At 47.9% G+C, this 27244-nt stretch overlaps 1 protein-coding gene across 1 annotated transcript in view; it reads right to left on the reverse strand.

Moving 5' to 3' along the window:
- IQCH (IQ motif containing H) overlaps nucleotides 1-27244 on the reverse strand; it is a 136490-nt gene that overhangs the window by 58953 nt on the left and 50293 nt on the right. The window contains exons 11-14 of the mRNA XM_060260239.1: nucleotides 26766-26849; nucleotides 17335-17510; nucleotides 12238-12510; nucleotides 8113-8304 (exon numbers count right to left, since the gene is read on the reverse strand). Of these exons, the coding sequence (XP_060116222.1) occupies nucleotides 8113-8304; nucleotides 12238-12510; nucleotides 17335-17510; nucleotides 26766-26849 (725 nt within the window). The remainder of the gene's footprint in view (nucleotides 1-8112; nucleotides 8305-12237; nucleotides 12511-17334; nucleotides 17511-26765; nucleotides 26850-27244) is intronic.

Raw genomic sequence — 27244 nt, forward strand, 5'->3', positions numbered from 1 at the left:
GAGGCCAAGCCTTTCCCATGATTTCGCAGTCTATGAATGAAATTATCTCCATTGATGTATCAGACCCAGAGTCCTTCTGGTCCAGCCGTCCGATTTCCACAGTTGTCAGTCAGATACTTCAAGAGGTTCACAAGCAGCTCATGAAGGCGATGGACACCCTGGCTGCTTGTTCCAAGGATCTTACTCGGGTCTCTGGTTCCTGCACCTCCCTTTATCAGAGTTCTCCGTGATCTACTGCAGGGGTCCCAGGTTTTTTTTCATTCTGCGCGTTCCGCTGGAATTCTGACCCAGGGTGGTGGGCGCAACCACAAAATGGTGGCTGCAGGAGGTAGAGCCAACCACAAAACGGCTGCTTCAAGAGGCGGAGCCACACACAGAGAGGAAGCCCCAAAGCAGGGGAGAAGAGGGATAGTTAAGAGAGAAAGAGAGATGAGAAATAATAAAACAAACCCTGTGGTGACAGTTGCCGCTGGAACCATTTTATTTTTTTCTGCATAGCCAATCAGATCTTCAGTGGCAAAGGAGAAGCCCAGCTGGGCAACAGCTGCACCTGGCCCCACCTACATTCTAAAAACACTTGGTGGGCACCAAGAAAGGTGTCGGCGGGCTCCATCTTGGAGACCCCTGATCTATTGCTTCACTTCCTTGGGTTGATTTTAGAAATTGGGTTGACCCTCACTGCGTCCCTTACTACAAGATGTCTTCTCCCTGATGGCCCTTCATCTTAGACCCTCATTTTAGACTTCAAGGATTGATAGGCTTATGTTATACCAACGTTGATATCTAAGAAAACTATCTGTCTTCCACCCTTGAGCATGAGTAGTTGGCATGTGGGCTAGCTGGGGACACAAGCTGGGCTTTTGTTGTAGAAAAAGCCCAGCATGAACTCATTTACATATTAGGCCACACCCTCTGATGTCACTGGAAACGACATCACCCGTTCACATATTGACACAGAACAGTACACTGCCGTCAGCTGCATTTCATGGCTGCGTTTTCTCACACAGCTCAACGAGAGACCTTGCTTTCCACCCCAATATGGCTGGAGAGAGAGAGCCAAGTGCGGCAGAGTGGGCAGCGGCAGGCCCAGCTTCTTCCAGGAGGGGCGCTTGTGGGTTGCTCCACGTGTCTTACTCTCTTTACAAGCCCGTCGAAGGATGGAGGCAGCAGAGAGGATGGAGCTCACAGACGGGGAGCATGTGGCTGCCTAGTGCCTTCCCTCTGCAAAAGACCCTTTTTTGAGCCGGAGCCCTGGCCAAGTCAGCGGAACTGTGTTCCTGTGCGTTCCTGCTCAAAAAAAATTCCTGGACGCAAGTATTGGGACTTGAGCTCAGGTGTAGGTAGGATATGCAAAATGGCACGTAGTGGACTTGAGAGCCAGTAAAGAGTGGAGAACTCTGTTCTGGAGAACTGGGTTTGATTCTCCCCTCCTCCTCCACAGGAAGCCTGCTGGGTGACCTTGGGTCAGTCACAGTTCTCTCAGAGCTCTCTCAGCCCCACCCACCTCACAGGGCGCCTGTTGTGGTGAGAGGAAGGGCAGGTAAAGGAGGGTTTTGAGCCGCTTTGAGACTCCTTAGAGTAGAGAAAAGCTGGGTATGAAAACCAGCTCTCCTGCTTTTCTTCTTCTCTCGTGTGATTTCAGACTGAGAAGGAAGGTCCTGAAAGGGAGGTACAACATCCTGTCTGAAAGACTCAGCCAGTGGACTCCATTTTTTAAATGGCACAGACACTCAGACCCAACTCCCGTAAACTGCATTATGTTTAATCGGCTGCCCTACTACATACCAATGAAGGAAAAACCTTGGGATCGCGTCATAAACTGCTATGCAAATGATGCTATTTGTAAGTATTAACATAATTTAGTGCTTAGAGTCATATTTTCGCTTCTCATAACTCTACCGGAATGGAGAGACTTTTGCCATGTACTTTTAGCCTGAAGGAGAGTCCTTCATCACTGAGTTGGATTTCCTTAATAACCTGCCAGCGTATGTTTTGGTACGTGGCGGCTTAAGCCAATGACACAATGTCTTCATTACCCAAAGGAGCAGGTCTCCGCACTGTTAATAGCATGCCGATGCTCATAAACTAATGCCTTGATGTCTAAATGGGGGAGGCATTACGAGGAGGGTTTGGTAACAAAGGAGGGTTTTAATCCTCGGCACTTTGTGGCAATCAGCAATGGAGACGGCCATTAGCTCCTCTAAACGTAAGAGGCCTGAGCTCCTGGGAAAGGGTGGCTGAAATCAAGGGGTGAGAAGTGGCTAGACCAGGGGTGGCCAAACTTGCTTAACAGAAGAGCCACAAAGGATAGACATTAGACATCTGAGAGACACAAGACATGAATGTCAGATGTTTGAGAGCCACAAGGAAGGAAGGAAGGAAGGAAGGAAGGAAGGAAGGAAGGAAGGAAGGAAGGAAGGAAGGAAGGAAGGAAGGAAGGAAGGAAGGAAGGAAGGAAGGAAGGAAGGAAGGAAGGAAGGAAGGAAGGAAGGAAGGAAGGAAGGAAGGAAGGAAGGAAGGAAGGAAGGGTCTCCGTCTTGGTAACGGCAGTCAACAAAATGGGCCAGACATTATTTTGAGGACTCTTCTCATGCTGGCCTGCAACTGAACGGAGGGATCCCCAGTATGGTGCTCGCGGGCACTGTGGCGCACACCTACACCTCTCTTGGCACCCGCCGAGTGGTTTCAGAAAATGCGCGTGGCTAGATGGAGCTTCTCTCCGCAAGGCTCCCGAGTGGCCACTGGAGACTGGATTGTCACCACAGCACAATGATTGTCATGGTGTGGCTGAAAGTAAGTCGTGGCAGCCATTTTGTGGCTGGCTTTGCCTCCTGTGGCAGCCATTTTGTGGCTGGCTTTGCCTCCTGTGGCAGCCATTTTGTGGCTGGCTTTGCCTCCTGTGGCAGCCATTTTGTGGCCATGCCCACCATGTTGCATCTGAATCCCAAAGGTGCCTGCAAGCTCAAAAAGGTTGGGGACCCCGAGTTAAAGGAGTATTTTGCATTAACTTCTACACTTTGAAATCCCCCTGCCCTGTCGATGGGCCTGAGCACTTCTCTCCCACAAGGTACCTACTGGCTGGCTCTTCGCAGATTCCAAGGAAACAGGACCACCAGGAACAAGAATTCCCACAGCCATTTCGGACAGAATAGAGTAACTATGAAAACCAAGTTTTATTGGGTCACTCAGCTCGCACTGTATTGTGTTTAAAGGCACTGATTCCCAGCAGCGTGTGGTGAGTTACTCTTGAACAAGTCCTACAGAACTAAGGTCTCCTGAGCCGTCACTGGAAGCCGACTGTGAAACAATAAATCCTTGCGTAGCATCACAGGTGAATTCACTCCGAGCCCATTTGGTCTCTTCCTTCCCCCACCCCCTTAGTTTGTATGTGAATTTGAAAGGAGGGGGGGGGGCGTCCTTGTCAGCAGGCCCCAGACATTTTAGGGAAGGAGGGTGTGGAAGAGGTCCCTCTCCTGTGGGTATAGGGTGGATCCCAAACCATTTTGTGAGGACCATTTTCCGATTAGATCTGAGATGTATTGTTGGCCTTCCCTGCCCTGATTTCCTGTTGATGTTTCTCTTTATTGTCCCTGTTCTTACAATTTTTTTCTTTTAAAGTTCACTCCACATCCTAGTAAATTTCTATTCCCCCCCGCGCAAAGTGACATACATGTAGAATGCATTAAACAAACTTTTATGGGGTGGTGTGGGATAGATTCCAAATAGGGTTGCCAAGTCCAATTCAAGAAATATCTGGGGACTTTGGGGGTGGAGCCAGGAGACATTAGGGGTGGAGTCAAAATCAAGGCTGTGACAAGCATAATTGAACTCCAAAGGGAGTTCTGGCCATCACATTTAAAGGGACGGCACACCTTTTCAATTCCGTCCTTCCAAAGGAAATCATGAAGGATAGCGGCACCTTCTTTTGGGGCTCATAGAATTGGACCCCCTGGTCCAATCTTTTTGAAACTCGGGGGGTATTCTGGGGAGAGGCACTAGATGCTATACTGAAAATTTGGTGCCTCTACTCCAAAAAAAACAGCCCCCACAGAGCCCCAGTTACCCGCAGATCAATTCTCCATGATTTTCTATGGGAATAAATCTCCATAGGGAATAACAGAGTGCCCAGCAGACATTTTCCTCCCCTCCCCCCCGCTTTCTGATGACCCTGAAGCGGGGGGAGGGCCTCCAAACCGGGGGATCCCCTGCCCCCACCTGGGGATTGGCAACCCTAATTCCAAACCATTTTGTGGGGTCCGTTTTCTGATTAGACTTGAGATGTATTGTCAGCCTTCCCTGTCCAGATTTTCTGTTGAGGTTTCTCTTGACTGCGTAAGTTCCTGTTCTTAAAAACTTTACTTTTAAAGCTTACTCCAACATCCCAGTAAACTTCCAATGTTTTAAAAAATTGTGGGGTGACCCAGCTTGCTGGGGGTAAAGCGTAAATGACGGGGGAAGGCAATGGCAAACCACCCCATTAAAAAGTCTGCCATGAAAACACTGTGAAAGCAACGTCACCCCAGAGTTGGAAATGACTGGTGCTTGCACAGGGGATTACCTTTACCTTTATATACGTAGAATGCATTAAATGCACTTTTAATTTTTGAAAAAAAGATAAATTCACTCCTGTTCTATGCAAGAGGAACGAAGAACGGGCAAGTAAGAACAAGATTCATTTCAAGAAGGCACGAGGAATATTAGCCAAGTAACTGCAGCACCCCAGTTATACACAAGGTGGGGTTAGCCTAATGAAAATACGTCTCACAGAAACAGTCTGTAGTGTGGCGACAGCTTCCAGACCAGGGAGATCTTTTTAAAATACAGCAAGGCCTCTGTGGAGTGGTCACGGCTGGTTCGAAGGAATCTCACGCCAGGAAAACATGCTTGGATTCAGAGAACAGACAGGCAGGAAGGAAAGCTATGCATGGCTTTGGAAAACTAAACAATAACTTATTTTACATACTTAGGTTATCTTCTTCATCCTGTCCCAGGATTTGGGGAAATGGGTTTCAATATGCCATTAGCCGTAGTTATTAAAAAAAAGATCAGCCCAAATTAGCATTATATAGATTAAAGAACAAGCAGTAACTTGCTCCAACCTACGTTTTCTCCCCAAAATGCCCTGTGTCAAAGGGGCGAAATGTATTTAAAAGTGTGTTACCAGTTAAGACGTGGTGTCCCTGGGCATAAGGGAAGAAGTTGTTTTTGGCCTTTCAAACCATGAGGGTTTAGAGTTGCCAATCCCCAGCTGGGGGCAGGGGATCCCCCCGATTCAGGGTTATCAGAAGGCGGGGGGGGGGGGAGGGAAATGTCTGCTGGGCACTCCATTATACCCTATGGAGATCGATTCCCATAGGGTATAATGGAGAATTGATCCATCAGTATCTGGGGTTCCGGAGGGGCTGTTTTATGAGTTAGAGGCGCCAAATTTTCAGCATAGCATCTGGTGCTTCTCCTCAAACACTCCCCGAGTTTCATTTAATGCATTTTAAAGGAGTGTGGTCCCTTTAAATGTGATGGCCAGAACTCCTTTTGGAGTTCAATCGTGCTTGTCACACCCTTTCTCCTGGCTCCACACCCAATGTCTCCTGGCTCCACCCCCAAAATCCTCAGATATTTCCTGATTGGGACTCGGCAATCCTATGAGGGATTGGACCAGGGGCATCTGCCTCCTCTACCCAAGGCTATTCTTTGGCGAAGCCTCCCTCCAGATACCTTGAACTTTTAAGGCAGGGGTGGGGAACCTTTTTTCTGCCAAGGGCCCTATGGATATTTATAACATCATTCACGGGCCATAAAAAATTATCAACTTAAAAAAAGTGCTCCGCCAAGGGAGAACAATTCAGGCCTGCAAAATTAATGCAAATAATTGTTTTCTATTTGAAGTCATACGGGGAGAGGCTAATCTGGGACACACACACACACATACAAGCACACCTGGCACGCCACCCTAGGCAAATGCATAGGTCCAGGGCTTTTTTGTAGAAAAAACCCAGCAGGAACTCAGTAGCATATTAGACCACATCCCCTAATGTTAGCATAGGTAACACACTCATTACATTAGCATATTAGGCCACACCATCTGGGATAATCAAGTGCAAACTGAACTGTGACAGTAACTTTTCCAGGCCCTGCAGCAATTCTGGCCAACCAGACAGGCCCCGGGGAGGCTGCTGCACAGTACATCTGGGCCCCGTGATCCCTGCCTGGCCCTGGGGAGGCTGCTGCACAGCGCGGCTGGGCCCCACGATCTTCGCTGGCCAGCCAGGCCCCAGGGAGGCTGCCGCACAGTACATCTGGGCCCCGTGATCCCTGCCTTGCCCTGGGGAGGCTGCTGCACAGCGCGGCTGGGCCCCACGATCTTCGCTGGCCAGCCAGGCCCCAGGGAGGCTGCCGCACAGTACATCTGGGCCCTGTGATCCCTGCCTGGCCCTGGGGAGGCTGCTGCACAGCGCAGCTGGGCCCCATGATCCTCGCTGGCCAGCCAGGCTCTGGAGAGGCTGCCACATGGCTCAGTTTGGCCCAGCAATTCCCGAGGGCCACACTAAGTGACCTCGAGGGTCGTATGCGGCCCTCGGGATGGAGGTTCCCCACCCCTGTTTTAAGGGTACTATGCTTATCAGAAGCATGTGGTGGCCCCAATCCACTTACTTCACAGAAGCATCTGTGAAAACCTGCCAACCACTTTGGGGGCTGATGTTATCAATTGCCACTAGTGTTCCCTCTAAGCTGAGTTAGTGTGAGCTAGCTCACCGTTTTTTACCCTCCGGCTCAAACATTTTTGTCTTAGCTCAGGAAGGGTGGCCTCAGGGCAAACTAATTTTTGCAACAGCTCACATCTTTAATGACTGTAGCTCACAAAATGGAATCTTTGCTCACAAAATTCTACAGCTAAGAGCAGGGGTGGCCAAACTTGCTTATTGTAAGAGCCCCAAAACATGAATGTCAGGTGTTTGAGAGCCAGAAGGCACAAATATCAAAACTTTGAGAGCTGCAAGACAAAGAAGGAAGGGAGGGAGGGAGGGAGGAAGGAGGGAGGCAGGGAGGGATGAGGAAGGGAAAGAAGAAGAAGAATTGCAGATTTATACCCCGCCCTCAGAGACTCAGAGGGGCTTACAATCTCCCTTATCTTCCTCTCCCACAACAGACACCCTGTGAGGTGGTGGGGTTGAGAGGGCTCCCACAGCAGCTGCCCTTTCAAGGACAACCTCTGCTAGAGCTATGGCTGACCAAGGCCATTCCAGCAGCTGCAAGTGCAGGAGGGGGGAATCAAGCCCAGTTCTCCCAGAGAAAAGAGCTCTGGCTGACCCAAGGCCATGCTAGCAGCTGCAAGTGGAGGAGTGGGGAATCAAACCCGGCTCTCCCAGATAAGAGAGCTCTGGCTGACCCAAGGCCATTCCAGCAACTGCAAGTGGAGGAGGGGGGAATCAAACCCGGTTCTCCCAGAGAAGAGAGCTCTGGCTGACCCAAGGCCATTCCAGCAGCTGCAGGTGGAAGAGGGGGGAATCAAACCCGGTTCTCCCAGATAAGAGAGCTCTGGCTGACCCAAGGCCATTCCAGCAGCTGCAAGTGGAGGAGGGGAGAATCAAACCCGGTTCTCCCAGATAAGAGAGCTCTGGCTGACCCAAGGCCATTCCAGCAGCTGCAAGGGGAGGAGTGGGGAATCAAACCCGGCTCTCCCAGATAAGAGTCCACCCACTTAACCACTATGCCAAACCTCTACACCAAGGTGGAGATAAAGCAACTTTAACTTCAAATGCATTCACAAGCTGCCAACTGGTTTGGCTTGCAGAGACAGCTGCCTTCTCCAAGCTGGTCAAGCCAACAGGGCAGTGCAGGCTCTGAGAGCCACACAATATGTGTGAAAGAGTCACATGCGGCTCCCGAGCTGCAGTTCGGCCACCCCGGCTTAGAGGGAGCAATTTGCCATGTATGGTGGAATTTCATTGTTACTACCATGATCGCATTGTCGATAGGCTTTTTAAAAAAAAATCTTGCGGGTGGCTACCAATATAAAAATAAACAAACTTTAAAAACGCACTTAATATTAAAACTAGGAAGCAGCAGATGACGTTCAAAATATACTATATTTGAAAAGGACACAGGACTTACTTGCGCCCATTTCTTCCGCCAGGCCTCGGGGCCGTATCTTCGGCTCTCCTTCCGGACCCACGGGTAGCATTTGAGGTGTGCGGTGACGTCACAGTAGGCCGTGCCGTTCCCCCCAAAGTCATTATCCACTTTGAAAATCCAGCGTTTCACTTCTAAGTAGTCAACAATCAGCTGGCTTAAGACTTCAACCATCTTGAGGCAAAAAACAAACAAACCCCCAAACAGGTTCGTATTAATATCATCCTACCCATTCAGTTTTCTTTTTTTTAAAAAAATCTAGTATATTGGAATAACCAAATTCATAACGAGAAAAAATTAACAGGTGAATAAACCAGTATCATGCAAGCTGTTCAGTAAACAATCCTCAGTCGGAAAGGAAAAGGGAAGGGGAAAAGAAGAAAAGGAGAAGGCGAGAAAAATCTAATCACCAGTAAGTACCCAACATGTCTATTTCCCTCAGGCATCTCGTTCTCAAACAACGACAATATTTAATTTTAATTTTAGAAAGGGGAGACAACTATGACTGTATTAGAGATTAGATTCCCACGCAATACACACTTTGATATAGAGTTTCAGAGGGCATCTGCGTCGCTCCACAGAACGGTGAGGTTTGACCAAGTCTCTAATGTGCATACTGGACTCAAATCTAGCTTCCATAGATGAAATTATAACAGTCAAAATTCAAAACATGACCCATTTCTAAGCCAAGGGGGCAGGGCGGTGGATCCACACAAAGGATCCTTGAATACTTATGAAAGAAACAGCATCCAATCTGTACTACCTGCTTTTTAGCTAGATACAAAAACGCCATTTTATGCACACTCGTGGATTTCTGGCTTGTGGGTTTTGAAATGTCACCTTGGGGGGAAAAAAAAGAGAGACGGGTAGGAGGTATTTGTTACAAGGGCAGTCCTCTGGACTTGAAGATGGGTTTTTTTTATTAGTTGAGCCTCAATCACAAATGGAATTATTATTTGTTTGCTCGGTGTCCTGTTATTTGTTGCTTTTGAAAGCCCAATAAATGGGTTTTCTGTTGACGACTCCCCTACAGAAAAGAAACGGATCGATAGTATTGTAAAGACTGCACCCGATGGAAAGAGTTACGAGCTATCTTTAAGTGAAAATTGAACTGTGCCTTAAATTATTGTCACCTCCCTTTGATTATTTAACGCCTTGCTTCAATATTTCATAGAGAGCAAGAGGGCCAAGACACGAGAAGCAAAATAAAAAAAAAAAACAAAGATCCTAAACGAAATGGATTGAAAGGGACCCTGAAATGTAAGCTGGCTCACGGTGTGTGATCTTGTAAAAACAGATGAAGGCATTTTCAAAACAGTGCTTAGACCCTGTCTACACTATGGGTTGCTATTATTTTGTACCACTGCGGTCAGGGCTTTTTTAAAGCAGAAACACACAGGAATGCAGTTCTGGCTGACTTTGTGTCAGGGGGTGCTGGTTATTACCTTTAAAACCCTGTATGGCCTAGGACGTGCCTACCTTAGGAGTGGGAGGGCTTCTGGAGTTCTGGCCCCACTAGTGGACCTCCTGATGGCACCTGGGATTTTTTTTTGGATACTTTATGACACAGAGTGTTGGACTGGATGGGCCTCTGGCCTGATCCAACATCGCTTCTCTCAGGGGTGAAATTCTAGCAGGAGCTCCTTTGCATATTAGGCCACACACCCCTGATGTAGCTAATCCTCCAAGAGCTTACAAAAAAGAGCTTTGTAAGCTCTTGGAGGATTGGCTACACCAGGGGGTGTGGCCTAATATGCAAACGAGCTTCTACTAGAATTCTACCCTGGCTTCTCTTATGTTCTTCTTGGTTTCCTCCACAGTAGTCTTTGTCCTTGTTCCTTGAACTCTCACCCTGAACTGATCCTGCTCATCTCTCTAACTGATCCTGTGAGTATTAACCCCTGAACTTCATTCTGAGGTTAGCCAGGGCCCTAACACCAATGTACTTTCCAAGGCATTTGCAGTTAGATTTGAGTCCAGGAGCACCTTAGAAACCAACAAGATTTTTTTTTGGGGGGGGGGGATGAGCTTCTGAGTATCAAAGCTCCCTTCGTTGGATGCAGGTATCTGATCAAGGGAGTTTTGACTCTCAAAAGCTCAGACTCAACAAAATCTTGTTGGTCAACAAGGTGCTACTGGATTCCAACCTAGATGCGCTACGGCGGATCAAAATGGCTACCTTCTGAAATTAGGTACTGTCAGTATCTAAAATATAGACTACATGTCAGAGAGGCAGTAAACAGCTAGGGTGAACAAGCCTTTGGTTGATTTTCTTCTTCTGATCATTGATGTGGGGGGGGGGGGATTGGGTGTGGGGGGGGGAGAATCTGCCATCTAAAATGTGCAAAAGTTTGTTTGCACCGGTTGCATCGAGACCTCATTGGATATTATTGTGCTGCTGTGGCACTGTTGCAGTTTGTCCACTCTGAACTGCAAGTTGCGAACAATTGCCGAAGTGCAAAAAGAACACAATAGCCAACGACGTGTGGACACAGCTCTCTGCTGTTTACAAAGCAACAAGCAACCAGCAAAATGATCCAGGAACTGTTTCCAATACCCAAAGCATTAAGTGATCCAAGAAGATGAAGATGATGAAGATATTGGATTTATATCCCGCCCTCCACTCTGAATCTCAGAGTCTCAGAGCGGTTCACCATCTCCTTTCCCTTCCTCCCCCACAACAGACACCCTGTGAGGTGGGTGGGGCTGAGAGGGCTCTCACAGCAGCTGCCCTTTCAAGGACAACCTCTGCCAGAGCTATGGCTGACCCAAGGCCGTTCCAGCAGGTGCAAGTGGAGGAGGGGGGAATCGAACCTGGTTCTCCCAGGTAAGAGTCCGCACACTTCACCACCACACCAAACTGGCTGCATCACTACACCAAACCACTACCCCAACCACTACACTACCCAGACTCACTGTGAATCGACCACAAGAACAGCCCCATCAGTTCCTGCCCACAGAAGATACAAATCTGGGTCCAGACTTCAAAATACGATACTAACAGATGTTTTCTGTTATCATGAACTATTTGTTTCCAAGCCCCGATTAGAAGTGGAAATATTTGTAGCTTGGGCAAAGTTTATGTGAGCCGGATTCTAAAGAAATTTACTTTGCTGCCACAGACACGCCAAGGGGGGCTTCAGCATTCAGGGGCAACATCTATTGTTCTGTCTGTCTGTCTCCATCCATCCATCCATCCATCCATCCATCCATCCATCCATCCATCCATCCATCCATCCATCCATCCATCCATCCCAGGGTCTTTTTTGTAGAAAAAGTCCAGCAGGAACTCATTTTCATATCAGGCCACACCCCCTGACATCACCGTTGTTTAGCACAGGGCATTTTTGTAGAAAAAGCCCAGCAGAAGCTCATTTGCATATTAGGCCATACCCCCCTGATGCCAAGCCAGCCGGAACTGCGTTCCTGTGAATTCCTGCTCAAAGAAAGCCGTCTGTCTGTCTGTCTGTCTGTCTGTCTGTCTCTATCTATCTATCTATCTATCTATCTATCTATCTATCTATCTATCTATCTATCTATCTATCATCCATCCTCTGTCTGTCTGTCTGTCTGTCTGTCTGTCTATCTATCTATCTATCTATCTATCTATCTATCTATCTATCTATCTATCTATCTATCTATCTATCTATCTATCTATCTATCTATCTATCTATCTATCTATCTACTTTATAGCCCACTGCTTCCTTGACAGGCTTGGGGTGGCTTACAGCGAGTAATGGGATGCTCCCACCCATGAAAAAAAAAGCAAAGGGCTGAGTTGCGGCTGGTTCGGTTCCCAAGAGGAACTTTGGCTGTGCACCAAATCCATATTTCATCCCTTTGCAGTCCTGCAGCATTTCGCTTTTGCCTTGCTATCCTGGGTATATCCTTCCCTGAGAGACCTGGGCCATTTCTGACTTCTTGAGCTATGGGGCTCTAGGGCTGCCAGCTCCCAACCAAAGCTTGAGTATCTACATGGCAGGTTCCGGGGCTCAGCCCCAGCAAGGAGCACCAACCATCAAAGAACGAGGAAACCAAACATCTGGATGGTCTCGCTCTCCAGGGCTTCCTCCCAGCTGGCAAACCTGGTGATTCTGTCCTCCTAACCTGTTGCCTGTTGTAGATGTCGTGTTGACCAGGCGGCATCGGCACGGCGGCCGCAGCAAAGACCCTTTTGCTTCCCGACTTCGAACTGTAGAGCTGAGCCACTTCCGGGTTGGGCCCCAAAACGGGCACGTCTAACATGTCGGCCACTTCCACGTCGTCTTGATTCAGGAGCCCGCCCACGATGTAGGCCTCTTTGCCCCGGATGAGATTGCGGATCCTCTGAATGGTCTTGGGGCTGTATTTTAGGAAGGTGGCCAGGGCCATGGGTCGGCGCTGGAGAGAGAGCACATTAGCCTAGCGGTTAATAAGTCTCTCTCTCTATATCTCTCTGTTCCACAAAGCTAATTTATAACGTGGCGCGTAATAAATACATTATTAATCGCAGGCTGGGTTATGACCTATCCTGTAGCGTAGCAGTTTAAATTGATAAAAGCTGTTGGGGTGAGGCTCCATAATCGCTCACATCTTTAGTGCGTCGGAAATGGGCTCGCTGGGAATAGAACTAATTACTACACATCTGTATTTATTTGATCCACGCGGAATTCTCCTTCTGTCACTCGGAAGAGAGGCTCGCGGCCTTTGGATCGCAGTGATTCATCTCAACACGTCTGGCACGGTTTGACTCGATAGTGTCAGGGAAAAAGAAAATCAATACAAAAAATGGAAGGGGGGGAACCTCCCCCCGTAGCAGGGCATGGGGGCTGCATTTCACCATATGGGCAGCAGTGTCATAAATGGGCTCTTTCCAAACGCAACACTTTGATTTACAAAACGGCTTTTGCAAATAGTACTTCGTGCCCCAGGATATATATTTGAATTGGACACAAGACGTTAGGATGCTGATCGCCCAAGAAAAGTGCAATACGATCCCAGAGATTTGGAAACATGAGGAGACACCAGTCGGACCTGCTTCACACATTACAAGATCTGGCAAACACTTGAAAGACCTTAGTCGTCAACAGGGGTGGAATTCTAGTAAGAACATAAGAGAAGCCCTGTTGGATCAGGCCAATGGCCCATCCAGTCCAACACTTTGTGTTGCACAGTGGCCAAAAAACCCAGGTGCCATCAGGAGGTCCATCAGTGGGGCCAGGACACTAGGAGCCCCCACAAGAACCAAGAATAGAGTGAGCATCACTTGCCCCAAACATAAGAGAAGCCATGTTGTATCAGGCCAATGGCCCATCCAGTCCAACACTCTGTGTTGCACAGTGGCCAAAAAACCCAGGTGCCATCAGGAGGTCCATCAGTGGGGCCAGGACACTAGGAGCCCCCACAAGAACCAAGAATAGAGTGAGCATCACTTGCCCCAAACATAAGAGAAGCCATGTTGTATCAGGCCAATGGCCCATCCAGTCCAACACTCTGTGTTGCACAGTGGCCAAAAAACCCAGGTGCCATCAGGAGGTCCATCAGTGGGGCCAGGACACTAGGAGCCCCCACAAGAACCAAGAATAGAGTGAGCATCACTTGCCCCAAACATAAGAGAAGCCATGTTGGATCAGGCCAATGACCCATCCAGTACAACACTCTGTGTTGCACAGTGGCCACACAGGTAGCTCCTTTGTAGGAGCTCCTTTGCATATTAGGCCACAACCCCATGATGTAGCCAATCCTCCAAGAGCTTTCAAAAAAGAGCCTTGTAAGCTCTCGGAGGATTGGCTACATCAGGGTTGTGTGGCCTAATATGCAAAGGAACTCCTGCTAGAATTCCACCCCTGGTTGTCAACATCACGTGTGAATTTGACAAATATGGTCTTCCGAATGTGACCTGGTTAGCCCGGGATGGCCCAATTTTGTCCGCTCTTGGAAGCTAAACAGGGTCAGCATTGGTTAGTAGTTGGATGGGAGGCTGCCAGAGATCGCAGTGCAGAGGCAGGCAATGGCTCGGTAGCAAACCTCATCTTTCCTCAAACTTGGCAGCCAACCTAAGTTTGTTTCTACTTAATGTCTGTGATAAAAGTAGATTCCCAAATAGAGTTGGGACAGCAAGGAGATTAAGTACATGGAATGGAGTTTGAGTCCAGTGGTACCTTTAGAAGAAGAAGAAGATATTGGATTTATATCCCGCCCTCCACTCCGAAGAGTCTCAGAGCGGCTCACAATCTCCTTTCCCTTCTTCCCCCACAACAGACACCCTGTGAAGTGGGTGGGGCTGGAGAGGGCTCTAACAGCAGCTGCCCTTTCAAGGACAACCTCTACCAGAGCTATGGCTGACCCAAGGCCCTGCTAGCAGGTGCAAGTGGAGGAGTGGGGAATCAAACCAGGTTCTCCCATATAAGAGTCCGCACACTTAACCACTACACCAAACTGGCCAACGAAGTTCAATTCTGGGTATGAGCTTTTGTTTGCACACCGGAAACTTATACTCAGGTTTTACCCAGAAGTAAACATCGTTGGGTCTTAGAGATACCACTGAAAGAGAGAATGGTCAGTGAAGACACGGAGGGATCAGGTGGCAGAATTGGGGGGAGGGGTTACATTTTCTAGGCCACATCTGGGAATCTTACTGAACTAGATGAAAGCTCCCAGAAACATCTCCTGTGTGAGATCCAGGGGTGGAATTCTAGCAGGAGCTCCTTTGCATATTAGGACACACATCCCCTGATGTAGCCAATCCTCCAAGAGATTACAAGGCTCTTTTTTTGTAAGCTCTTGGAGGATTGGCCACATCATGGGAGTGTGGCCTAATATGCAAAGGTGCTCCTGCTAGAATTCCACCCCCGGTGAGGTCCCTTAACGTAACCGGGAGACGTCGAGAACAGAGATGCAGCGTCGGCCACCATGTGGATGACGGAGAGATACATCTGAAAAGGGCTGATACGGCTGTGTGGCAAAGGCTAAACATTCCGATCAGGATCCCAAGAGCTTCTTGAGGTGTGCTCATGGATTCTGGCAAATCTGCTGGGATTTCTTTTCTTTTTTTTACATCACCTCCCCCAGTTCCACAGCCGCCATCTACTTTTAAATGCCCTCTTCGCGTCAAAAGCCGCTTGCCTCTCAGCACCGGGGAGGCTCTGTTTGAGACAAACAAGGCCTAAGCGCCTTTGGCAATCCAGCCGAGGCTGAAGGCTGGCTTCATTCCGCCTTTGCAGAATTCCTCTTAATGGGAAAGCCTCTGCCCAGATTTTCGTGCTGGTGAGCTGCTCATAAAATAGTTCCACTGATGTCTTTGTGCCTCAAGAAGCTGCCCGTTTCTGTATTCCTCACCCTTACATACGCCTAAAGAGCGGCGCAGATTTAATTTCTAGGGTCTCCAGGATAAAGAACTGAAATCTGGACAGTGGGAGGTATTCGATATCTGGATCTCCTCTTCCAAAAAAAACCAGAATTTGCCTATTTTCAGGATGGTGAAAGGCTTACGTGAGGGCAGTGGCAGCGCTGCCAACCTCCAGGTAGTGCCTGGAAATCTGCTATTACAGTTGATTTCCAAGAGACCAAGATCTGTTCCCCGGAGAAAATGGAATATTTACAAAGAAAGAGCTGGCAGCAGAGGTTTAGCGCATGCGTTGATCCGTGTCTGAAACAAAGTTACTGTGGTTCTGGAAAACAGTGAGAAAAGAGGCTGACGAAGTATGAGACAAGCGAAACCGTGAGGACTCCTTTCTATATGGTTCCTCCTTATTCTCTCCATTACAACGTCAAAAGTGGAACTTTTAAGGACTCCACCCTACAGCACTGACTTATGAGCTTTGCTAAGGCTGCTTCCTACGTAGAAATCTCAAAGTGTATGAACGGGGGGAGTACAAATATCTTATTGTTCCTTTGCCTTTTTTTTGGTCTTAGATTTGCACTAAATCAAATGCATGTACACACGTTGAGAGCGTGAATACCTTTATTGTCGACTGGTGGTTTTTGTAAATATTCCATTTGTACATCGGTACAGTTACTTATATTGTATCACCCCCTGGAGAAAACGGCTGCTTTGGAGGGTGGTCTCGAGGGCATTATGCCCTGCTGAGGCACCTCCCCTCCCCAAAACCTGCCCTCCCCAGGCTCCACCTCCCAAATCTCCAGGAATTTCCCAACCTGGAGCTGGCAACCCTAGACAGTGGTGTTCCTCACACCCTTGTGGCCGACGTGGACAGAAATCCTTTGCGGGATTGTGACAGACACCATCCTGTACCAAAAACCCCCCAGTCTGAACAAAAAAAGCACAGCTAGGCCAAACGGAAAGACCGCGGCTTATAAAAGGGCAAAATTTAAGAGCTCACAAATGGGCATGTTGGAATTACCGGCTGGAATGACAGTACACACAGAGTTGTCATATGGTGAGACATCATAGTTTTATAGTACCGATAATTACCCAGCAATGATCTTGTGGCGAAAGGGCTTTTAGATTCCAAGAAGGCCCGGGCGGGGTCGGTGAGCATTGCTTACCAGCGAAGCCAAGAAGGAGCCCCGACTCTGGTACAGGATCAACGTCAGTTGAGCGCCTGCGAAAATGCAAGGAGTGTCTCTACACTCCTGGCCATAAATCAGATTTACTGTGCTGCAGCAATATCAAAAGTGCTATTTTTTTTTTAAAAAAGCTAAGATTACAGAGTGTTGGTGTGCAGGGAGGGGGGTTGCATTTTGGAGTGGGATCGAGTGAATTTAAAACTGGCTAGATGGGTTCAGAACCACCAATGGAACAGAACGCCCCTCAATTAAAGCCATTAAACGATCCGAGTCTTCAAAAATAAGGGACGAAAAAGAGTCTTAAATTGGATTTTGCCGCCATAAAACTAAAAAGGAAGGAGGGCGGGAGGGAGGGAGAGAACAAATATCTGCAAAGCCACAGGGAAAGAAAGTTTAAACTTTTTTTTCCGCATTCTGCTTTCCAGCACGCAGAAAATCTCCGGAGTTCAGAGTTCCGGACGAGGCCGTGTCATGGTCAGGAGGAACAACTTAGCTTCGCTCTGGCTTTCGGCCTCCAGAGCTAAACCGGGATATTCATTTCCAGCGTCCACCTTTAACTAGTCGCTTAATCGGTGAAGCTCTTAACACTTGCAATAATATTTCACTGATGGGCACCGGAGCGTGGCAAGTTATAAAATTTCCAATTTAATTTTACGGCGTCCCCCCAGCTGTAGTAATTAGAAGAGAGAAACTCACGGGGAAGCTGTTTATGGCTTCGGGGGTGAGAATTCTGAACCTGTCCTGCAGGTCAGCGATGTCCTCCGGGTCCCCGGATCTAACAGCTGCCTGGAGGCCTAATAGCTTATGGTAATACCGCAGTAACTCCTCGCTCAGCTGAAGGGGGCAAATGTAGATGACGTCCACATTCGGGTCTGGAAAAGACAGGGGAGAGGGAGGAGAGATTCACCATGAGAGCCAGTTTGGTGTAGTGGTTAAGTGTGCGGACTCTTATCTGGGAGAACCGGGTTTGATTCCCCACTCCTCCACTTGCACCTGCTGGAATGGCCTTGGGTCAGCCAGAGCGCTCTTATCTGGGAGAACCGGGTTCGATTCCCCACTCCTCCACTTGCACCTGCTGGAATGGCCTTGGGTCAGCCAGAGCTCTCTTATCTGGGAGAACCGGGTTTGATTCCCCACTCCTCCACTTGCACCTGCTGGAATGGCCTTGGGTCAGCCATAGCTCTGGCAGAGGTTGTCCTTGAAAGGGCAGCTGCTGTGAGAGCCCTCTCAGCCCCACCCACCTGGAGATCAGTTGCAGAATCATAGAATCCTAGAGTTGAAAGGCACCTCCAGGGTCATCTAGTCCAACCCCCTGCACAATGCAGGAAACTCACAAATACCTCCCCCTATATTCACAGGATTTGCATTGCTGTCAGATGACCATCTAGCCTCTGTTTAGAAGCCTCCAAGGAAACAGAGCCCACCACCTCCCAAGGAGGAAGCCTGTTCCACTGAGGAACCGCTCTAACTGCCAGAAAGTTCTTAAATCAAACTCTTTTGATTTAATTTCAACCCATAATTTCAACTCTGGTCCAACCTTCTGGGGCCACAGAAAACAATTCCACACCATCCTCTAGATGACAGCCCTTCAAGTACTTGAAGATGGTGATCCTATCACCTCTCAGCCACCTCCTCTCCAGGCTAAACATCCCCAGCAACTTCAACCTTTCCTCATAGGACTTGGTCTCCAGACCCCACCACCACCTTTGTTGCCCTCCTCTGGACTCGTTCCAGCTTGTCTAAATCCTTCTTAAAATGTGGTGCCCAAAACTGAACTGTGGGGTCTGTTGTGGGGGAGGAAGATAAAGGAGATTGTGAGCCGCTCTGAGACTCTGAGATTTGGAGTGGAGGGCGGGATATAAATCCAATATCATCATTATTAATTATGGGAAGAGAGATAATATTCTTCAGAAGGCTTGTTTGTTGTAGCCACCTTGACAGCAGAAAGCAGATACTTTCCCCCCCACAGATCTTCACTGGAGGTGGTGGCAGCTACAAGCATAGCAAGCTTCAAGAGGGGATTGGATAAACATATGGAGCAGAGGTCCATCAGTGGCTATTAGCCGCAAGGTATAGATCGAACTCTCTGTCTGGGGTAAGTGATGGTCTGTCTTGGTGCTTGGGAGGGGCAGCAGGGTGAGGGCTTCTAGTGTCCTTGCCCCACTGGTGGACCTCCTGATGGCCCCTGGGTTTTGGCCACTGTGTGGCACAGAGTGTTGGACTGGATGGGCCACTGGCCTGATCCAACATGGCTTCTCTTACATTCTTCTGTGACACAGAGTGTTGGACTGGATGGGCCATTGGCCTGATCCAACATGGCTTCTCTTATGTTCTTCTCTTTTGATTCCTTTCCCTGGATTCAGCCCAGAGGAACAGTCAGGTTTAAGCCCCCAGAAAGTTGCTTAGCACTTTCAAAGCGTTGCAGCAAGATTCAGCCAAGTGACCTGTTTTCATGTCGACGGCAACTGAGCATGACTTTGGAAACACAGGATGGATTGTAAAGTGCCACTGTTAAGTTTGGGAACGCTGCAGAAATGCCGATTACTCCCAGGACGGGCCAGGATTGCCTTTTAAGCAACTCCCAGTCACCAGACTACACAAGGGAGCCACGATGAAAGTTTTGGTGTTTTCTGCATGGCGATGGTTTCGCCCTTCAATCCCAGCCCCTTTCCCCCGCACAAGCATCTTGCTGTCTGCTATTACCCTCAAATGTAGTTGCCATATTTCATAATCCACTAGCTGATGGATTAAACGGCTTTCTTTTTGTTAGGCATCTTTGCCGTTAAATTCGAAGACGGTCATCGTCCAAATGTTATCATATTTTTGTAATCGGTTTACTGATTGAGGAAACAGTTCTACGGCACTTGTCATCCATCTTAAGTCCCAGTAAGAAAAGCGGACTGCGAAGGAAAATAAATATCCTGCAAAGTGCGTCATTATTTCTATTGTGAGCCCTTTGGGGACTGGAATGCATTTGGGGAGAAATACACAACCACTAGGATAGCACAGGATATATAAAACAAGGCAATAAACGACGGGCCACTCTCCTAACAGGGTCTGTTCAAGCAGCGGCCTGATTCAGGACTTGATCTTCATGGTGCTCAGCACGGCTGTCTCTTGAGCTCTGCAGATGAGCAAGCCTGTTTCGCTCCGTGTTAGGTCTTCACCCAAAGCAGCAACATTTTAACACCATTCAAGGGGGGAAAGATTGAGACACGAAGAGAGCCACTCTATTCTCTCTAACGGGCAGGGCTTTTTTTTGGAGCAGGAACTTCTTTGCATATTAGGCCACACCCACCTGATGTAGGCAATCCTCCAAGAGCTTATAGGGCTCTTTGTACAGGGCCTACTGTAAGATGTCAAGCATGCATATTTCTGAGCGCCACGATGGTCCATTAGACAAAGAGCAGAATACCAAGCTCTCCTGCTCTCCCCCTCTTTTACAACCTAAGGGCAATAATACATCCATCTGGCCCAAGGATGTTTAGGTTAGCCTTGCTGGTAACAGTGCGATGTGCCTCTCCCCCAGATTCACACAGACAGGTCTTATCTACTTGCAGAGAAAGTGTGAGAAAAAGGGAGATATTTTTAATAACCTACATTCCTTAGTAATAAAAGAGATACTTTGTAGTAACCTTTGAACCCGTGACTCAAATTGCATCTGTATGTTATCCTTTGAAGCTATCCTATAAAGTAACTATGTAAGTCTGTATACGTTATTACTTCCAAGGATTCTGTCCTTGGTAAAGCTATGGAGTTTCTACAATAAAGCAACTTTTGATTCAATAACAAAAGACTTATTATTGGGAAATATCGATGCTTGACAGTGTGTGGCCTAATATGCAAAGGAGTTCCTGCTACAAACGAAGAAGAAGACTGCAGATTTCTACCCTGCCCTCCTCTCTGAATCAGAGACGCAGAGCGGCTTACAATCTCCCATATCTTCTCCCCCCACAACAGACACCCTGTGAGGTGGCTGGGGCTGAGAGGGCTCTCACAGCAGCTGCCCTTTCGAGGACAACTCCTGTGATTGAGGTGGGTGGGGCTGAGAGGGCTCTCACAGCAGCTGCTCTTTCAAGGACAACTCCTGCGAGAGCTATGGCTGACCCAAGACAATTCCAGCAGCTGCAAGTGAAGGAGTGGGGGAATCAAACCCGGTTCACCCAGTTAAGAGTCTGCACACTTAACCACTACAACAAACTCGCCCACTAGCCTTGCTAATGGGACAGTAGGGGGTAGTGGTTAGAGTGTTGGAGGAGGATCTGAAAGACCCAGATTCAAATCCCAACCTGTGGCAAGGAGCTCACTGCTGGAACTCCAGTCACATACTCTCAACCGAACCTGCCTCACAGGTTTGTTGCGATGATAATTTGGTGGAAAGGGGAACCATTTTGGGTTCCCTGGGTGGGTGGGGGGGAAGGCAGAGTATAAATACAAGCAGCTGCAAGGCTTCAGAATGGAAGACCGTGGTAACGTGGTACCTCCACCTTAATGGGTGTTTTTACATTGTTTGATCCAGAGTTTTAGAGTCTTCAAATCGCCTGTCACTGTTCCGCTTTACTGATTTTCCTTTTACATTTAAGATTTCAATTTTGGGGGGGTGGTGTCCCTAATCAGAGGGCAACCAGATCACCAGTGCTTAGTTCAATGTATACGATCGCTTAGAAATTGTGTCAACGCTGCAAAAAAAATACAAATTTAAATTACTAGATGAGGCAAGCAATGATATGTAAAAATTTCAAGTGCTGTCAGTTCTCATGCAAATGACTGCACCTTGTGGCTTTTGGAGGAGGCTTTTAAAATGCATGAAAACTTCTACAATACAAGTTTGAAACGCCTGTAGAGAAATGACCGGATCAAAACTAGTTTCCAGAAAAACAGCAGCACCAGAACTCATCTCACCGAAACAAATATAGATGCTTTGGGCTGCAATGATGAAAACAGTTGATAATGTATAAGGTGAGTTTCCAATGCAGTGATAGAGAGTCACAAACCGTCAGTGTAAAAACACCCTATAACGCATCCAAAAAGAAACAAGCATTTCCTGAAGTGCAACCTACACCATAAAATAACTGTATTGAAAACAAAATGAGGTTAGTCGCTTTGTAACATATAAAGGCAATTAAGCGATCGTTCTGGGCTCCTGTAAATTTCCAGAGCTGATATGTTCCTTTTTGTGCAAAGCTTCCCGAATGGCATTTATGAAATAATAATGATGCTGAAACAGAAATGAATCATGCGCAAGTATCTCGTTCTGGGAAGCCAACAGAGCTGGTTACTGACGAATGAGTGTTCTTCGACCCTTTGCGGAAGGAATGGCTGTCCCAAAGAAGGGGAGTCGTCCCGGCTTCTGCTGCATCCAAAAAACGTCCAGGTAACGCTCAGAACCCACCAGGAATCCAGACCTTCTCCCACATCTGGAAATATCAGCACTGCTGTTGCATTGCTCTACCTGTATCCAATGGAAGGAAGGTGTACTTTTATAGCTAGGAGCAGGGGTGGAATTCTATCAGGAGCTCCTTTGCATATTAGGCCACACACCCCTGAGGTAGCCAATCCTCCAAGAGCTTACAAGGCTCTTTTTTTGTAAGCTCTTGGAGGATTGGCTACATCAGGGGTGTGTGGCCTAATATGCAAAGGAGCTCCTGCTAGAATTCCACCCCTGGTTAGGGGATACTGATTTGTCAATCTGCTGTCATTGCAGACATTTCATTCACCAAAAAAGAAAAGAAAAGAAGCCAAGACAACTTCTCCTGACAGTGTGAAACAAGGCTCAGAAAATGTGCGATCCAACAACCAGTGCGATCAGGCCAAATTTTAAACAAACTGAAATTAAAAATCCACTGTAAAATGTTCGATTTCTGTTACGTAACGCATATCCGTAATTTTCAGCTTTTGGCAGTCAAGAGTGAAATGGCAGCATGGTCTTATAAAAAATAACAAAATAGTCCAGAAATGGAATAATTACAAAGAAACAGCTGGCAGCAGAGGTTTAGCGCACGCGTTGATCTGTGTCTGAAACAAAGTTACTGTGGTTCCGGAAATTCTTTAGAAAGTCACAGCAAAAGCTTAGTGCCGCTCGCCTGAGGTTGCCCTTTTCCACATTTGAAAAGCAGCTGGCGGGTGGCAGGAAGCCCGGCCCATAAGCCAGACGAACGGGGCAAGTTCTCTGGTCCTGATCTGCAGGTGAGCGGGAGGCACAGCAGAGAAGGGAAAGGCAGGGGGAACAGGCAGGATGCGAGGTTTCTTCCAGTGGCTTTCTGCCAGGGAGAAGCGTTCATAATGCCCTATCTGTTTTTCTCCTCCAGGGGCATTCATGGCCCTCTGCCAGGCGTCAATGGACAGCAAGTGACCCACCGCCAACGATCCCTGCCGTCCCACACAGTTGTTGATTGTTAGGCTTTTTAACGTGAAAAACTGGGTTTTAAAACTGTAGCTCTGACTTTATTGTATATTTAATTGTTGGAAGCCAGCCTGAGCCCTGCCGGGCAGGGGAAGGAGTGGGATAGAAGTCAAATAAATAAATAAAATCAATCAATGAGCATTGGGAAAAAAGCAGGAAGGCTGCCTGGAAAACACTGGACTTCAAAAGTTCTATACCGGGGTGGGCAAACTTGCTTAATGCTTTGAGAGCCACACAATATGTGTGAAAGAGCCACATGTAGCTCCCAAGCCACAGTTTGGCCACCCCTGTTCTATACAGACATTTCATTGGGGCTTCAACGGATGAGGCAGTTCCAAACAAAATGGCGGTTATGGAAGCAACCCCATATCGTGCCTTCTTAACGGGGGAAGTGACACCTGGGTTTGTGAGATCACACAGCTACACAACAGCTGCAATCCTAAAAATGCCTGCTTGGGAGCAAGCCCCACTAAATAACATGGGGCTTACTCCTGAGTAGGTCTGCCTGGGGGTTGCTCCCTAAATCAGGAAAATGTGACTGGATACAGCTTTGGTGGCAGATTTTTCAGTGGAAAGGGTGTGAAATGACTGCTGGACCCCGCCAACAAACTACACAACACACTATACAAAAACGGCATCAAGCAACATCATTTACTGGAGAAAAAAACCTCCATTGAAGCTTGAGACGAAGATCTGCCCACCCCTTTTTGTAATCAAATGTTGGTTGCAAGTAGGGTTGCCAAGTCCAATCCCAGAAATATCCAGGGACTTTGGGGGTGGAGCCAGGAGAGTTTGGGGGCAGAGCCAGGAGCAAGGCTGTGACAAGCATCATTGAACTCCAAAGGGAGTTCTGGCCATCACATTTAAAGGGACTGAACACCTTTTCAATGCTTTACTTACTTCCCTCCATTGGAATTAATGAAGGATAGGGCCACCTTCTTTTGGGGCTCATAGAATTGGACCCCTTGGTCCAATCTTTTTGAAACTTGGGGGGTGTTTTGAAGAGAGGCACCAGGTGCTATGCTGCAAACTTGGTGCCTCTACCTCAAAAAACAGCCCCCCCCAGCCCCAGACATCTGCGGATCAATTTACCATTATATCCTATGGGAATTGGTCTCCATAGGGAATAATGGAGTTCCCAGCAGACATTTCCCTCCCCCTCCCCCGCTTTCTGATGGCCCTGAAGTGGGGGAAGGGCCTCCAAACCCTGCCCCCACCTGGGGATTGGCAACCGTAGTTGCATGTTCAAATGTTGGTTGCATGTCTTCCACAGGACACTGGTTAATAAGTGTAGTGTTTATCTGGTGCCATGGAAAAAGTCCAGTTGTGTGTTCACAATTAATTACAGTCATGGGCATAGAAGACCTTTTTGCTGAAACAATGCAGATTTTGAATCATGGAAGGGAAAAGGCCAAATATCTAACAGAGAAGAGATGTTAGTTCATTATGGCCTCTCTGTGAAGTTGAGAGAGAATATTTATTTAGGGTTTACAAACTATCACATGCTTTGGGGGGGGGGGCAACAGTGTGAGGACTTCTAGTGTCCTGGCCCCATTGATGGACCTCCTGATGGTGTCGAGGTTTTTTGGCCCCTGTGTGACACAGAGTGTTGGACTGGATGGGCCACTGGCCTGATCCAACATCGCTTCTCTTATGTCTGGGGCAAGTGATGCTCTGTATTCTTGGTGCTTGGGGGAGGCACAGTGGGAGGGCTTCTAGTGTCCTGGCCCCACTGTAGGGTTGCCAAGTCCAATTCAAGAAATATCTGGGGACTTTGGGGGTGGAGCCAGGAGACATCGGGGCAGAGCCAGGAACAAGGGTGTGACAAGCGTAATTGAACTCCAAGGGAGTTCTGGCCATCACATTTAAAGGGACCGCACACCTTTTTAAATGTCTTCCTTCCATAGGAAATAATGAAGGATAGGGGCACTTTCTTTTGGGGCTCATAGAATTGGACCCCCTGGTCCAATCGTTTTGAAACTTGGGAGATACTTTGGGGAGAGTCACTAGATACTATACTGAAAATTTGGTGCCTCTACCTCAAAAAACAGCTCCCCCAGAGCCCCCGAAACCTCCAAATCAATTCCCCATTATACCCTATGAGAATCGATCTCCACATAGGGAATAATGAAGTGCTCAGCAGACTCCCCCCCCACCCCATTTCTTGCCACTCTGAAGCGAGGGATTGGCCTCTCTGCTCACGAGTTGCTGCCAACTTCTTCAAAGTAACACAGACACACCATCCCAAGAGGAAGCCTTTCAATCAGCGACTGAAGCCTCCGGAGGTAGAAACGCACATGGTCCTCTGGGGGCGGAGCTCCCCCCCCCCGCCGGCCAGACTCCCCGAGGAGACGCCACCCGGCAGCCGGAGAGGACACAAGGACTACGAGTCCCAGCATGCACCTCGCGAAGGGAGGCCGGACTGGAGCGAATAGCAGGCCGGCGGTGGGCGGGTCTTTGTGACCTGGAGGGAGAAGCCTGAAGCCTGCGAGGGAGGCAGGCAGGGAAAGAGACACGGCACCGTTTCCCCCCCCCCACTTCCGGATTTTTGGAGAGCGGGGGAGGAGGCTGCTAATTCAAGGGTCCTCCGGCAGGGCGGGGGGCTTGGGAAGCCTACCCCACTGATGGATCTCCTGATGGTGTCTGGGTTTTTTGGCCCCTGTGTGACACAGAGTGTTGGATTGGATGGGCCACTGGCCTGATCCAACATGGCTTCTCTTAGGTCTGGGGCAAGTGATGCTCTATATTCTTGGTGCTTGGGGGAGGCACAATGGGAGGGCTTCTAGTGTCCTGGCCCCACTGATGGACCTTCTGATGGTGTCTGGGTTTTTTGGCCCCTGTGTGACACAGAGTGTTGGACTGGATGGGCCAATAGCCAAATCCAGCATGGCTTCTTATGTTCTTATTTGCTCAGAATTGAAAATCTCATTAAAAGGGGCCTTTCCCCCCTTTCAGAAACAAGGAAACAATAATTATGCTAAATACTGGAAGAGGACAGAGGTGCCATCAAAAGAAGAACTCTTGGAAAAAATTCTAGAAGTAGTTAAATGGACATTTTGACAGCCACACTGAAGGAGAGCTCCATTCAAGAAGTAAAAGAACTCCGGTCTCCTCTCCTCTATGTGAATGGATTCAAGAAAAATATGGAATGTAGAACTGTACTTATTAGAAAACTAGAGCAATAAGAATGTAATCATATTAACATGAAGATCTTATCTTTTTCCTGAGTATTAGACTAGGTAGAAGAAGAACAAGAAAAGTTGACAATAGCTTCTTATAAGCCAAGGTTAAGAAAGAGAATGATATATAAAAATTATGTTAGTAGAAACTTATAGACTATGAAAATAATTCCTTATCCGTTCCCCGCCCCCATCCTTGTACCCTTGTATATGTTTGTATTTTTTTTTATTTTGAAATTTATTGTTATACTGAGAAACAAGGAAACAAAAAAGCTACCTGGCAGGTAGGAATCTGCCTGTGAAGTGGGGCTTTTTTTCTGGAAAAAGAGGTGCCAGAACTCTCAAGAGGGAAATGAAGGCGAAACACATGGGTGCCCCTGCATGAACTTTTAAACATTTTTTGAGAATGTTGAGTTCACAAAAGTGTTCCAGAACTCCGTTCCACTGCGTTTCCCCAGGGGGGGGGGAAGCGTTGCTGTGAAGCGAATCCTTATGCTAGGAAGAAATGTTAGGTCATTAAAGTGTCCATTCGATTTTGCCCGTACCTCGTATTTCGCAGAGCCTCCCAATCTGCAAACTCTGATGAATAGCGAAATCAGGAGTTGCTTCTCGAACATACTGAGCATGCCCTGAAAGAAATCGACAGAATACATTATCGCAATATCCACGCTCCCCGCTCCACAAAAATCTAGGAACACAAATACGGGTTACTGTGACTTGGGAAAGGAAAGACTAACAAAATTTGTGGCGGGGCAGGAGCTTTCGTGAATCACTAACAAAATTTGTGGCAGGGAAGCTTCTACACTGCCACAGATTGTGTCTTTCAGTATTGTTTACTCAGGCTGGCAGCAACTCCGCAGGGTCTCAGGCTGAGGCCTTTTCCCCTCACCTCCTACCTGGTCCCTACTAACTGGAGATGCCGGGGATTGGACTTGAGACCTTCTGCATGCCAAGCAGACGCTATGCCACTGAGCCAGGGCTCCTTCCCCACCAGAAGCAGGCTGCAACTTGATGGCTCTTTACA

The sequence above is a fragment of the Heteronotia binoei genome, chromosome 19, assembly GCF_032191835.1.
Source record: "Heteronotia binoei isolate CCM8104 ecotype False Entrance Well chromosome 19, APGP_CSIRO_Hbin_v1, whole genome shotgun sequence".
Classification (NCBI taxonomy): domain Eukaryota; kingdom Metazoa; phylum Chordata; class Lepidosauria; order Squamata; family Gekkonidae; genus Heteronotia; species Heteronotia binoei.